At 41.0% G+C, this 15,504-nt stretch overlaps 1 protein-coding gene across 5 annotated transcripts in view; it reads right to left on the bottom strand.

Annotated features, from left to right (window-relative positions):
- PAN3 (Poly(A) specific ribonuclease subunit PAN3) overlaps positions 1–15,504 on the bottom strand; it is a 55,562-nt gene that overhangs the window by 30,485 nt on the left and 9,573 nt on the right. For all 5 annotated transcript variants that reach the window (XM_076200448.1, XM_076200449.1, XM_076200452.1 and 2 more), the window contains 6 exons: positions 11,770–11,877; positions 9,564–10,152; positions 7,400–7,503; positions 6,419–6,584; positions 5,920–6,120; positions 1,313–1,533 (listed from right to left, as the gene is read on the bottom strand). In XM_076200448.1, the coding sequence (XP_076056563.1) occupies positions 1,313–1,533; positions 5,920–6,120; positions 6,419–6,584; positions 7,400–7,503; positions 9,564–10,152; positions 11,770–11,877 (1,389 nt within the window). The remainder of the gene's footprint in view (positions 1–1,312; positions 1,534–5,919; positions 6,121–6,418; positions 6,585–7,399; positions 7,504–9,563; positions 10,153–11,769; positions 11,878–15,504) is intronic.

The following is a 15,504-nucleotide window of genomic DNA, read 5'->3' as shown; positions in this document are numbered from 1 at the left end:
GTCTATTTCTCATTACACTTTTCAATCCCCCAAGGTATTTACTTGCTTCTCTCAATCTACATTCTACCTCCACCTCCACTCCTCCCTTTCCTGCCACATTTGCACCCAAGTATCTAAATCTATCCACTTCCCTTAATACTTTCAATTTGCTGCCATCCTCTCCCTTTGTACATCTCATCACCTTACTTTTACCCACATATATCTTCAGCTTCCTTCTTTCACATACCTTCTCAAACTCTGTCCCTTTCTTAACCACTCCTCTGATCCTGCTATAAGCAGTGTCTTCAGCAAACAACAACTGGCTTATCTCCCATTTTTCTCCATTTTCTTTAACCATCTCCAATCCCCGACCTATTACCTTTGCTTTTACCTCCCACACCACTCCATCCATGTACATATTGAACAGCCATGGCAACATGACACATCCCTGGCAAAGTCCCACCTTTACTTCAAACCACTCACTCTCTCCATTTCTAATTCTAACACAGGCTCTACTACTCTTATAAAAACTCTTAAGTGCTCTTATAGCTTTCCTCCTATCCCATATATCTGCAAAACCTCCCACAGTGCCTTCCTGTCTGCCCTGTTATAAGCCTTTTCTAAATCCATAAAGGCCCAAAAAACATCCTTACCCTTTGCTAAAGCTTTCTCATATATATCATGAATCACAAAATGAGATATGATATATATTCATGAATACCTATCTATCTATATACCAATGGCTTATTCCCCCTTATATGGTAGGTAGCCAAGTCAAAGTCATGCAACCCACTCCCACCTATTCCACTTCCATCCACCACTCATTTCCCTCTCATCTTAGCTCCTCACGGATGAAGATTCATCCCTGTCTCCTGTCTGGGTCAGAAGCAATGCAGTAAGATACAGCACACCCACAGCAGGGACACTTCACTTACATAGCAACCCCCCCTTCTCTGTCCCCTCATGCATGAAATAGAGAAGACGGGGAGAAATCCCTTTGGCCTACATCAAAACATCATGTATACACAACCATTTTCCTATCACCCCTGTCCCTGCCTGTCATGAATATAATAATAAAATAATGTCTATATCACTTTGTTGCTATAATTTCAACTTTCTAAAAAACAAAGATATATCATGATTGAAATCATCTGATAAGAGCTAGAAAAAAGTTGCATTTATAACCCAATTACGGGAAAAAGAAAAAGAGTGAAACTTCTGTCCACAATGAAAAGTTCTGTGGAGGTGTTTCCTAAGATGGCACAAGGGTGTAAGATTACATTTTCTATGTCATCTGTAATAAAAAGGAGTGATATATTGAAGGAGAACCTACTTGGTAAGTGGGCATGGCTGCCAGGGGGTTGCTTGCATTAGGGTCAAAGTTGAGTACATCTAAAATCCCACAGCAGTTGATTCGTAACCTTGATTTGTTATCTGTAACCAAGATTTTGGTTGGGTCTAGGGTCCTGCATGCAAGACCCTGGGTGTGGATCATACGAAGAGCTCCTGTCAACTGGATGATATAGTTCCATAAAGTTGATTCAGTTAACACCCCTGAAATAAAAAAAATAAGCACTTTGAAGAAAGTTACATATACATACATCTACCAATATTTTTTTTCCCCTTACAAGAGATAGATAAAGTCAAAGGCATAAATCCACTCCCACCAATTTCATCCCAACATACTCCACTCCCATTCACCATACCTCCCTCTTTCTTTTCTTGGCTCCTCCTGGATGATGGGTCATCCCTGCATCTCACCCACTGCCCTAGGTCTGAAGCAATGTAGCAAGACAGAGCACATTCACAGCAAGGCTGCTATTTAATCAGCAACCCCACCTCTCTGTCTCCTCATGCAGAAAAAAGAAGACGGGGAGAAATCCCTTTGGGCTGCACATTAAACAATCATTCACACATAGTCCCTCACCCCCCACCCACTCCCTTTCATGCATAACAGCATCATCCATTCACAACCATTCTCCACTCAACCCTTCTTTTCTGTCTTCTCCCTTCCTTAACAGATATTCCCCTATTTCCCAATGCCCCTTTTACCTCATCCATCCATTCATCCTTGATTAATCCTACCTCTTTTACTAACCTTACTTCACTCATTTTTTTCATATGTCCAAACCATCCCAATACTCTTTCATCAACCCTATCTCCCAGGTCCCTTTACAACCCCCCTCTCCTCCTCTCCTCCTCACCTCCTCGTTTCTCACTTTATCTAGCCTAGTAACCCTTACAATACTTCTCAGGCATTTCATCTCAAATACATTTAAACTTTTCCTCTCTTATGTTCCATGTTTCTGCCCCATACAGTGCAGTTGGCACAATCACTTCTTCATACAATCACTTATTAGCATCCATTCCCAAATGTCTATTTCTCATTACACTTTTTAATCGCCCAAAGTGTTTACTTGATTCTCTCAATCTATATTCTACTTCCAACCCCACTCCTCCTTTTCCCACCACATTTGCACCCAAGTATCTAAATCCATCCACTTCTTCCAATCTCTCTCCCTTAATACTTCCAATTTCCTGCCATCCTCTCCCCTTGTACATCTCATCACCTTACTTTTACCCACATTTATCTTCAACTTCCTTCTTTTGCACACCTTCCCAAACTCCATCACCAATTTCCTTAATGCCTCCTCTGATCCTCCCACAAGTGGTGTTGTCAGCAAACAACAACTGGCTTATTTCCCATTATTCTCCACTTTCTCTAACCATCTCCAATCCCTGGCCCATTACCCTCCTCCCATTTACCTCTCACACCACCCCATCCATGTATAAACTGAACAACCAAGGCAACATGACACATACATACATACATATACCAAGGCTTTTTCCCCGTTTCAAGTCCCACCTTTACCTCACATACAACTACAAAAAAAATATATATATATAATCAAGACACTGATGCTGGCATCCTTGTGTATCCTCTCACGCCTTATGACGCCTACATAGGCATCATCGCACTGAAGTGGTTAAACAGGCTTCCACATGTATGTTGTTGTTGTTGTTGTCGTTCCCTAGACTGTCTGTCCGAGCAGTCCCGTCTCCCCAAGGAAGGCCACAGCCGAAACTGGGTTTTCCCACAAATCCTTTATAGAGTGTATGTTGTGTTGTTTGCGTGCATGATTGTGTATAATGCAGTCTTCCATTATGTGTTGTATGGTATGGGGTGAAGTGTTACATCCTGGGCAGCTGTTCACAACACGGTCGTCCAGCCTCTTCTGGTAGCTTAGAAGTGCTGGGTGGTGACCGCATCGCAGTCTGGCCAAGTGGACTCTGTCCTTACGTGGGAGAGAGGATTCAGAAGGGTGGATATCAGGGGGTCTGGCATGCAGCAGTGTGTTGTCTTTCAGTGTGTTAATGGAGCGGTGAGTGATATGATTATGAATATGTTTCCGGAGGCTGGTATTTGGTGGTTGTGGAGGAAGAGAAGAGAGTATCTGTGTGTAATAAAGGTCTTTGGGTGTAGTTTTAATGTTTCTTGGTGTGTGTGGGTGTTCTGCTATGTAGTGTAGCGGGTGTGATGTGTTTGTGGTGGCTGCAGCAAGTGTTTGTGTGCCTCTCATGTCGAGGTGGTCCTTGACTTTGAGGACTTTTGTTTCATGGTGTAAATGGTCTGTAGGTGATGTATTTGTGCAGCCTGTAATTGTTTTTAGGGCTTTGTTTTGTATGATTTGAAGGGTGTTGTGGTGTGTCTCACTGAGATTAGGAGCCCATGCAGGACTTGCATAATTCATCACTGAGCGTATGCATTGTTTGTATATTGTTATATTAGTTTCTTTGTTTTGTCCAAATGTTGTTCCAGTGATTGACTTAAGTGCGTTAAGTCTAGGTGTGCATTTATTTTTTATATTTGTGTGTTGTTTGAAAGACATGGATGTATCGTATGTTACACCAAGAATTTTCGGTGTGTTTGTGTGTGGTATTAGAGTGTTGTTGATGTAGAGATGAGGTATGTATTTGTGTTCTTTTGTCCAGTTGGTGAGAAGTGTTGCTGTAGATTTGGTTGGAGCTATTTTGAGTCTGTTTGTGATGAACCATGTGTTGAGTGTGTCAAGGTAAGGCTGGATTATTTCTGCAGTTTTGTCTGTGTTACGATGTGTGCATGTGATTGTTATGTCGTCTGCGTAGGAAGAGATTTGTATTTCTGAGGTGTCTGGCGTGGGTAAGTCATGCATGTATAGATTAAATAATGTGGGGGATAGAACCGAGCCCTGTGGTACTCCGTTCTTAATGTTTCTGATGTGCGATGATTGGCCATTATATGACACATGAGCATTCCTGCCTGCCAGATAATTGGCCAGCCATCTTTTGGTGTTATTGTGCATGTCTGTGTTATAAATTTTATTTGTTAGGTTGTGGCGGGGGATAGCATCAAAAGCTTTACTAATGTCCAATGTTATAAGAAGTGTTCTGTGGTGGGGCCTATCTGAATTGATGCCATCTAAAATTCTTTGTGTGAGTTTTGTCAGAAGAGTGTTTGTGGAGTGTAGTGGCCTAAAACCGTGTTGTGAGTCAGCAACACATGTATGTTATGGGTGGGTGCTTAATTTGGCCACCCCCTTACTGAGGGGAAAAGGCCTTAGGTAAAAATATTAAATAGACAATCCTTTATACAAAGAGGGATGACCAAGTCAAAGCAAACATCCACACCACACACAAATGATACTTCTCAGTTACTTTATCTAATGGCCAACTTTTCCACGGTTCTGTTTGGAGCCATACTCCAAGAACACTATGTAGTGTACTACAAGTTGCAATTAATGTGTTAATGACTTTAGTGACACCACTATGAACCTTGAGTAATGAAACATTCTTTTAGAACTGTATACTAATATCCCCTGCAAAAGAAGCACTGGATAAAAATATAAATAAGAATAGTGAGTACTTTCATGTAAAATATATATACATACATATACATATATATACATACATATACACACATATACCAAGGGCCTTTTTCCCCTTTCAAGGGAGGTACCCAAAGTACATACATACATACATATACCAAGGCCTTTTCCCCCTTCCAAGGGAGGTAGCCAAAAAGGGAAAGGCATAAAAACACTCCCACCCAAAGTCAAAAGGCATAATTCCACTCCACTCGCATTCACCAACCTTCCCTTCCTTTCTTTCTTTTTCTCAGCTCCTGGATCCCTGCATCTCACCCATTGCCCTGGGTCAGAAGCAATGCAGCAAGACACAGCACATCCACAGCAAATCTACTTCATTTAAATGACGATACCCCCCTCTCCTACATAAATAAATGGGAGTGGGTCCATGCCTTTTGACTTGACAACTTCCTTTACAGAAAGAAAGATTAGTAAAAGAGGTATGGAAGGCAAAGATGGAGGGACTGAATTTGAGGGGACAACCAAGAATGAGAAGGATGGATGGGGTGAAGGGGGGCATTGAGAAAGAGGGGAACGTTTATTAAGTAAGGAAGGGAGAAGGCAAGAGATAGGGATGAGTAGAGTGACTGTATATAATGATACTGTTATGCAAGGAAGTGAAGGGCAAGAGATGGGGGAAGGGTAGGGGGTGCTTATATGTGAAGGATATTTTGACACAGCCTGAAGGGATTTCTCCCCATCTTCTCTTTTTCTGCATGAGGGGACCAAGTTTTGTTTTGTTTTGTTTTTTCCAGATTAAGTGAAGTGGCCTTGCTACATTGCTTCTGACCCAGGGCAGTGGGTGGGATACAGGGTTGACCCATCATCCATGAGGAACTAAGATGAGAGGGAAACAAGGGGTGGTGGATGGGAGTGGAGTGAGTGGGAGTGGTTGCATGCCTTTGACTTGGCTACCTCCCCTATAAGGGGGAATAAACTCTTGGTATACATATAGATAGATAGACTTCCCTTCTAGAGGCAGGAAGCCCTTGGTATATAAATAGATGGATAGTATTTTTGCACACGTCATGCTTACCATTCCCAGAACTATGTCTTTGGCCTTTGTGGAAGGATCTACTACTGGTGGGGTCCTGATGGTTAAAGGATGCTCCTGGTCCTCCTCCAGATCCTGCTCCTCCACTACTGCTCTCCCAGCCATTTGCAGACACTGCCGAGTTGAAGTGCCTCGCAGCTAAAGTCTCAGCACCAGCGTGGTAATCAAACACAAATACAATAGCTGTTTGAAAGAAGTAAAAGATATACATATCAGGCACTAGCCATACAATTCTAATTAATTTTTATTTTCAGTAGTTGAGCTGGCCCCTCTACACCTCGCTGGAAAGGTGGGGATTTTTCTAAACTGCAGTAAAGTCATACATGGATCTTTTAGTACGATATGGTTGTCTATTTTTGACACCACTTTGAGAACTCCTTACTCAAGTTACAGCAGTATTTCAACTATGTACCAAAAGAAAAGAAAGGAGAGGAAAAAAAAAAAAAAAAAAAAAAAAAAAAAAAATCATGACATTACTCACAGTTGTCACCAAAGTCTTTAGAGGTAAAGACTTCCCTGAGTTGGACAACACTGGAATGCTGGAGCTTTTTCCACAGATCAACAAGCTGCATCACCTTCGTGTTGCTGAGTCGATAGCCGTGGATTCGGTAGAGACAGTAGTGAAGACCTGTCTTCATGTTCGTTGCCTGTAAGAAAAAGAAAAATATAATAAAACTTCACATATTCAGACTAATTGGGGGAGTAACCCTGTACGGATCTCTAAAATTCTGAATCTTTCCAAAGTTATAGGGCCCAACATAACTCTTCCCTACATAAAATCAATCTATTGCCCTTGGTCTCTCTTGCAGAGAACCCATAACCTCCAGGTAATCTACATACAAAAATATATATATCTATCTATATACCAATAGGCTTCTTCCCAATTACAAGAGAGGCAGCCAGCATGCACACACCCAGACCCATCCCACTCCCACCAATAAACCATTTCCTTTCCATCTTAGCTCTTGTCCCATTTAATCACCTTCTTATGACTTCCATGGGAATATGGTGATGGCACTCCTCTCCCCAACACCACAGGGGGAGGGGAAGATGATACCAAGTGACTGAATGAGGCCCATTTCAAAACAATTCTCATGCTGCCCATCCTCAATCTACATAAAACTCTTTGGTATTTTTCTTGCATGAAGGGACAAGAAGGGAGGGTTGCCAAGCAAGTGAAACAGTACTGCTTGGGATGTATTTTGTCTTGTTGCATTGCTTCTGACCCAGGCAATGGGCAAGAGACATGGATGATCCTTCATCTATGAGGAGCTAAGAGAAATGATGGGAGTGGGTGTGTCCCCCAACTGGCTACCTCCCTTATAAGAAGGAAAAAAGCCTTGGTATATACACAGCCAGTACTTGCCATGAAAAACTCTATACAATGAAGGAGATAAATTCATAATCAAATTTAATTTAAATTCAAATTTTGAGAAACAATAGTGTGCAATGAGTAGCCTACCTTATACACTGATGTTGCGTACCCAAACATGGAGGACTTGTTCATTGCATGTGGGGGCTCCAAAGGCACCAACTCATGGTACATATCTACTTGTCTTGGAAGATCTGAAACAGGACAAATGTAATTTACTCAAGGTCAGTTTAAATCAATATCCAAAAATTCACACTCACTTTCAATATGAACCCTCTTTTTTTTTTCTACCATGACGGGACTCGTAAAAATTTTTTCCATCCTTTCTTAATTCAAAATTCCTGATTCACTCCATGTTCTTAACTTTTCCACCAAGTCCCAAGATTACCCAGTTCCGCTATGAATACCTTGATGCATTCACTTTTTTCTCATTCCATCCATAACAATCCAAGTCCCTTACATTTTCAGCCTTCTAGTTTCCTTCCTTCTAAATGAACAAATTCTGAGTATAAAGACTACTATACATCATACCTTTTACTACTTCAGTGTCACTATTCTTCTAAGAACAGAGAAGAGAACTGATTTCCTATGGAACTCTAATGTTGTAAGCCAATGACATGGTGACATTGTAAGCTAACCAACAATATATTCTTTTTCTCTAATATCATGACCTAACCCTGTGGTAGGAGAGAAAGAGTACTGCCACCAAGTGTTCACACTTGTGTTGTACAAGGTGACAAAGACGGGACAGGAATAGGACTAGCAACCTACTTTCTGTAGCTCCAAAGGGGACATTCTTAAAAAAACCAAAGGCATACGAGGGTCTGGGCATTTTCCAACTAGAACCCTAAGATTTGAGTCTTTTAATGTGTGTGAGTGTGGTACAAATGAGAATAAAAGGGAAGAGATAGTATGTTTGTGAGAAGAGAGATGGATGTGTTGGCACTGAGTGAATCTAAGTTGAAAGAGAGGAGTGAATTTGAATTTGGGAGTGTAGTGGGCAGCGTGTCAGGAGTGAAGAGAGGACAAGGGAGAGAAGGGGTGGCTATACTAGTAAGTGAAGAGATAGGTAAGAATGTAGTGGAGTGGAAAGTGTCTTCAAGGTTAATGTGGATGAAGGTGAAACTGGGAAAGGACATGTGGGTCTTTTTAAGTGTATATGGGCCTGGTAGTAAGAAGAGTGTTGAGGAAAGGGAGGTTTTTAGGATAGATTTAAACGAGTGCATAGAAGGTTTAGGAAGAAATGTCAATGTAGTGGTATTGGGAGATCTAAATGCTAGGGAAGGAGATGAATCGATAGACAGAGTGGTTGGGAAGTATGGAGTTCCAGGAGAAATTTGTAGGAGAGTTGAGGGTGGATATGTGTCTAGAGAGTTGATGATAGCTAACAGTGTTTAGGAAAAATGTCAAGCATAATTAGGCTACCTCCCTTGTAAGGGAGAAAAAGCCCTTGGCATATGTATGTATGTGCTATGACCTTTCATCTACAAGATGCTATGATATGAGAGGCAATACATGGGTTTTGGATGTGTGTGGAATGGGCGTGGAATGAGTGTAGGATGAGTGTATTCTTTGACTTGGCCATCCCTTTTGGTGTGTTGTATTTACCGAACCTCTTCCATATGATGATGCCTATGTAGGCATCATGAGGCATGAGTGGGTATACAAGGATGCTGGTATCAGTGTCTTGATTATATTTATTTTGTAGTTGTAGCTGAGTGACCCCCAAATTCTGTGAACTGGCTTGATCACATTTTCTGTGTTTATTATTACTCAGTGAAAGAGAATGAGTAATACAGCAGTGACTTTATATTTTATAACATGAGTATTGTGATGCATCAATCATTGTACCTCAGGCATCTGATGCTGCACATGAGAATTTGACTCATATTGAAGAGGTTAAACATGAATGAGTAAAGAAAGATTAGTAAAAATAATGAGAAAAGTGGAGGTGGACTGAACTTGAGGGGACAACCAATAATGAAATGAATGGATAGATGGGGTGAAAAGGTCTTTGAGCAAGAGGGGAATGTTAAGCAGGAAATAGAGAAGGCAGGGGATAGATTAGAGTGGAGAATAGTTGTGTATGAACGCTCTGTTTTTTGCAGAAGGGGATAAGGAGGGTCACTATGTACATGAAGCAGCCCTACTATGGATGTGTTGTTTCTTCCCTGCTCACGAACCATATGCATCTGAAACTCCTTTAATTCCATCCATCTTATTCTAAAAAAGCACGAGTCTTAGAAAAGCTCACCTGGAAACTGGTCTGGGTCCACCTGTGTAAGAGTGATGGTATGTCTTTCCATAATTTCTTGCCGTAATTCATCTCCCATGAAGAAGTGTGGAGCATTTACTGGAGCACGGAGGTGATGAACGTGGGCCGGCATGGGTGGGATGACATGATAGGGAGGAAATACCAGGGCTGCTCCTGGGGCTGGGGAAGGAGCTGTGAACGTCATCTCATCAGCAGTATAAAAATAGGTAGTCCCTCCTACATTTTCATGGTAGGTCGAAATACCAGATGCACCGTTGTCTGAAGGTGATCCCCGACGTTTGCTTGTTGGAGAGCCCTGGGGGGATAATCGGGGTGAGGCGCCGTTGGATGGAGAAGACAACTTAGCAAAGGAAGGGGGAGTGCCTGCAGGCCCTGTTCCTCCGGCTGCGGCTGCTATCGGAGGTGTGGCGGTGAAGCTAATGGAAGATGGTGTGGATAGTCCAGATGCCCCCATGCCAGCATTTGCCATTCCCTGGAAGGAGTGGAAGGACGGCGTGGAGGCCGAATGTGCCAAGCCCCCGGGTGTGCCCGACCGTGGCACAAATTCTTGTACTGCACCAACTGACGGCTGAAAAGAAGAAAAGGCCAACAATAAGATGAAAATTTTATATTTGGTCTGACAAACACTTCAGCAGTGATCAATGATGCCTAGAGTTTCAATGACTGGAAACCCAGAACCCTATAGCAACTGGCAATGGTCCTCAGATCCTCTTAAATATCTTTCTAGGATGACCTTGGACTGTCTGTGTTGTATTTGTGTGGGGCAGTTTCTACATAACACATTTGTAACAAAAAGAGGAGGAGAACAGTTGCTGATTGTCTGTTTTTCTTATGTGAAAAGGTGGAGGAAATATAGCTAAAGTTCATGGAGAATTTGACCCGTCTGGGTATCGAGTGTCCTTGTACATTTGGATGGCGGCGAGAATTTTTACAAGTTTTGAAGAAATGTGGCACAGAAATGATTCTCTTTGACTTCTACCTTGTGGGATCACAAGTGGATACTTTGTCACTGATCCCAACACCTCAGCAATAATCTATAACCTCCTTTACACACACATACAGTAAAACCTTAATTCTCAACCACAATCCATTCTAGAAAAATGTCCCAAAACCAATTTGGTCAATGATCGAAACAAGTTTACCAATCTGCTGGACACTGTTTTATCAGGATATTTTTCCACAAAACTTTGAATTTTGCCCCATTTTCCATTTTTGTCTATTTGGTTTGGCCAAGAAGTGATATTTAGGTCAGCTACCACAGAAAAGAATTCTCAATTATTTTGCTAGACTTGTGAGACATTTGAGAACTGAGGTTCTACTATGCATACTTTTTCTTACATCCTGGGTTGCTCTGGAATCATTCTTCTTTCACACTTGAAACTAATGTACAAGGGCTTACCAGTGGCCACTGTCAACACTCCACAAGATGTGTGCACCCATGTCGAACTGGTGAGGAATTTTGTGAAAACTTATTGAAACAGAGTATGATTACTCAACATATTTTCAAGGAGAAAGAAGAATGCCAAGGTATTATCTACTTTTTCAATACTATGGTGCATGGTATTGATTTGGTAACAACCACAGGCACCTGTGTGTGGTGCTGCTACTCTGGGAAATAAGAGGGAAGGTTTGTCCCCAAACTCCTAGAGACAAAACCTTACACACATAAAAGAAACACCAGACGTGAATTTAAACCTTAAAAAGGGGGCATTCCACTACAGCCCACTAAACCAAACATCAGTCCAACAAAATCACTCCCATGACAAGCAAGAACCACACTGGCATGATTATTCAGGTCCCCATCCAGCTTTAAAACAATATCACTACAGAATAGGCCAGGCCACAAATGCAACCTGACCCTTGATGAACTCGTCACACTGAAGACAGTGAACACCTCATCTTATATTGACATACTCTAGCCTCACCCTGACATGAACACAATATTTCTTCCTTGAGTGAGTTATAGGCCAAACCAGTGGCTGCTACCAATTACCTAGGAGTTGTGGGTCTCTTGCAAAAGAGTCCTGGGACAACAAATTGACTGGTGACAAATATATTACTTATCCAATGACGGTCTATCCTGGAATTACTCCACAGGTGAATAGGATCATCTTGGCAATGGGCAATATAAAACTGATAAAGGTTACTATTCCTGAAGGGTAACTTTCAGTCTCATAGGTCTCACCTTTCTTTGAGGTACTCCATCTAGGCTGAGTGCAGCCAGGTTCTTGGTCAGTGATGTTGATGGCTGCTGTGCTTGCTGCGGCTGCTGGCCTGTTAATGTCTGACGGTTCTGTAAAATCAAACCATGTAGGAAATAAGGAGTGAAAATGATACATCAATCAATTATTACCACAACTTTTCCTGACCAGAAACCTACAACTCCACAGCTACTGAAAACAGCTCTTGGTACCTTCCATTGATCTCTCTGGAAAGAAAACTTTAGCTCACATCTGCATTGTATTAGTGTGAGACAGTTCCTATGTCACTGGCTGATAGTATTACAATTGTACTCAGCTCACCATCCAGCACTATGACAATGCCAGAACATAATAGGGCTGGCTACAGAAACAAACATACACTAGATGCAACCATCACACAGATGATACAAACACCGTATCTTATAATGCCCCACCCTAGTCATCTCGTAACAACAACACAACATTTTTTTCCTTGAGTGACTTGTGAGCCAGTCCAGTGGCTGTTACCAGTTGCCTAGGAGCTGTGGGTTTTCTGCAAGAGATCTGGAGCAACAAACTGATTGATGATGAGTTGAAAAGTTGAAATTCAAATATCTAACAATAGCAATACTAATGCTACCATATATATATATATATATATATATATATATATATATATATATATATATATATATATATATATATATATATATATATATATATATATATATATAATATATATATACTTTTTAAGTAATATTTGGAAGGAAATTAAGAGAGGAAGAGGAGGCAAATCAAGTAGAGAAGAAAAGGTAAAAGGTGCAGATAGAGAGATGATAATGGAAGAGAAGGCAGTGAGAGGAAGATGGGCAGAGTATTTTAGGGAGTTGCTAAATGTGAAGGAGGATAGGGAGGGAAAGGTAGTTGCAGTGGGAAGCACTAAGAAAATGATAATGATGAATGAGGAAAATGGAGGAGAAAAAGGGAAATATGAGGTGAAAGCAGTTATTAAAATGATAAGAGCAGGTAAGGAACTTAGGTTGGATGGGTGTCATGCAAAGTGTCTAAAAAAGGGAGGTACAGTGATGGTGGACTGGTTGATTAGGTTGTTTATTGTCTAAAAGAGGGTAGAGTGTTCGAGGATTGGAGGAGTGCTTGTATAGTTCCATTTTACAAGGGGACAAGTGTGAGTGTAGTAGTTTCAGAGGGATCATTTTGAGTGTAGTTGAGAAGGCTTATGGGAGGGTTTTGACTGAGAGGATTAGGAGAGGAACAGAGGCAGTAATTGAAGAACAGTGTGGGTTTAGGAGAGGTTTGTTGGGGTTGTATGGATAAAATTTTTGTGATAAGGCAGACATGTGAGAAAGCTTTAAGAAATGGTAAGCATGTTATTTGGGCCTTTATGGCTTTAGAAAAGGCTTATGGTAGGGTAGACAGAAAGGCACTGTGGGAGGTATTACAGATATATAGGATAGGAGGAAAGTTATTAAGAGCAGTCAAGAGTTTTTTCGAGAGTAGTAGAGCCTGTGTTAGAATTACAAATGGAGAGAATTAGTGTTTTGAGGATAAGGTGAGACTTCACCAGAGATGTGTTATGTTGCCTTGGCTGTGGTGCAAGAGGTAAACACAAGGGTAATGGGCCAGGGATTAGAAGTTGTTAAAGAAAATGGAGAAAAATGGGAGATAAGCCAGTTATTGTTTGCTGACAACACTGCGCTTGTAACAGGATCAGACGAGGGATTAAGGAAGTTAGTGACATAGTTTGGGAAGGTGTGTGAAAGAAGAAAGTCGAAGATAAATGTGGGTTAAAGTAAGGTGATGAGATGTATAAGGTAAGAGCATGGCAGCAAGCTGGAAGAGAGTATTAAGGGAGAGAGACTGGAGAAAGTGAAAAGCTTTAGATACTCAGGTGCAAATGTGGAGGGAAAGGGAAGAGTGGAAGTGGAGGTAGAATGTAGATTGAGAGAAGCAAGTAAATGCCTAGGGGGATTAAAGTGTAATGAGATACAGACATTTGGGAATGGATGCTAATAGGAGACTGTCTAAATGGATGATTGTGCTGATAGTACTGTATGGGGCAGAAACATAGAATATAAGAGAGAAAGAGTCTAAATGTTTGAGATGATATGCCTGAGAAGTACTGTAGACGTTACTAGGCTGAACAAGGTGAGAAACAAGGAGGTGAGGTTGGAAAGAGAATTGTGAGATAGGATTGATATAAGGGTATTGGGTTGCTTCGGACACATGGAAAGAATGAGTGAAGATTAGTAAAAGAAGTGTGGAAGGCAGAGGTGGATGGGTGAACATGAGAGGGTGACCAAGGATGAGATGAATGGATGGGGTAAAAGGGGCATTGGGAAACAGGGGAATGTCTGTTGAGGAAGGAAAGGAGAAGACATGATCGGGGTGAATGGAATGGCTGTGTATGGATGATGCTGTGATGCATGGAAGGGAGTGGGTGGGGGATGAGGGATTAAGGGAATAAGTGTGAATATTTTGATGCAGCCCAAAGGTTTTTCTCCCCCATCTTCTCTTTTTCTGCATTAGGGGACAGAGAGAGGGGAGGGTCGCTGATTAAATGAAGTGGCCTTGCTGTGGATATGCCGTGTCTTGCTGCATTGCTTCTGACCCTGGGCAGTGGGTGAGGTGTAGGGATGACCCATCATCCAGGAGGAGCCAAGAAAAGAGGGAGGGAGGGAGGGAGGGGCAGGAAATGGGAGTGGAGTATGTGAGGATGAAATGGGTTGGAGTGGATTTATGCCTTTGACTTTGGTTACCTCCCTTGTACAGGGGAAAAAGCCCTTGGTATATGTATGTTATTTGGAAATTCGTTAACAAAAGTGGATAGTGAAAAAGATCTCGCCGTAATTATCAGTAACGACCTCAAATCATCCAAGCAGTGTATTTCAGCCTCTGAGAAAGCAAATAAGATTCTAGGACTCATTGCGCGATCTTTTGCTTTCAAAAGTCCATCACTCATTAACAAGCTATATAAATTGTTAGTTCGTCCACATTTGGAATATGCTGTTTCCGTATGGTCACCGAATCTCATTAAATACATTGACAGACTGGAAAAAGTACAACGGCAAGCCACAAAACTGATTCCAAATATCAAAAATAAATCATACGAAAATCGACTAAAACATATGAATCTGTTTTCCCTAAAAAAGCGTAGACTCAGAGGTGACTTGATACAGGTCTTTAAGATTTTAAAGGGAATTGACAACATCAAAAGTGACAAAATTTTCACATTGAATGAGAATCAGACAAGAAACAATGGTCTCAAACTGTCCAGAAGTAGGTAGAAACAACTTTGCCAACTGTGTAGTTAATGAATGGAATAAACTTCCTGCACAGGTAGTGCAATGTAGTTCAGTTCGAAGCTTTAAGAACCATTTAGATAAACACCTAAGCAAGATGCTGTAATGATTATAATTTATTTTATATTATTTGTTTTTGTTTTGTTATCATTTGTCTATCTGATTTTCATTTATTATTAGTTATATGTCAATTTATTATTATTTACTATTTACCTGTTTGTTTATTATTTAACTATACCTATGCATTTATTTATGTATTTTATTTGTTATATACATTATTAGTTTTTATTTATTATTTTATTATCATTATGATTATTTTTTTCATCCGACCTAGATATGGACCAAAAGGTCTCCTGTCGGCATGCTCCGCCTTTGTAATCCTTTGTAATGTGTGTGTATATATATATATGTATGTAATAT

This window comes from Oratosquilla oratoria, chromosome 17 (assembly GCF_046742065.1).
Source record: "Oratosquilla oratoria isolate Oo_2021 chromosome 17, ASM4674206v1, whole genome shotgun sequence".
Lineage (NCBI taxonomy): Eukaryota > Metazoa > Arthropoda > Malacostraca > Stomatopoda > Squillidae > Oratosquilla > Oratosquilla oratoria.
This window is presented reverse-complemented; position numbering and strand designations above follow the sequence as displayed.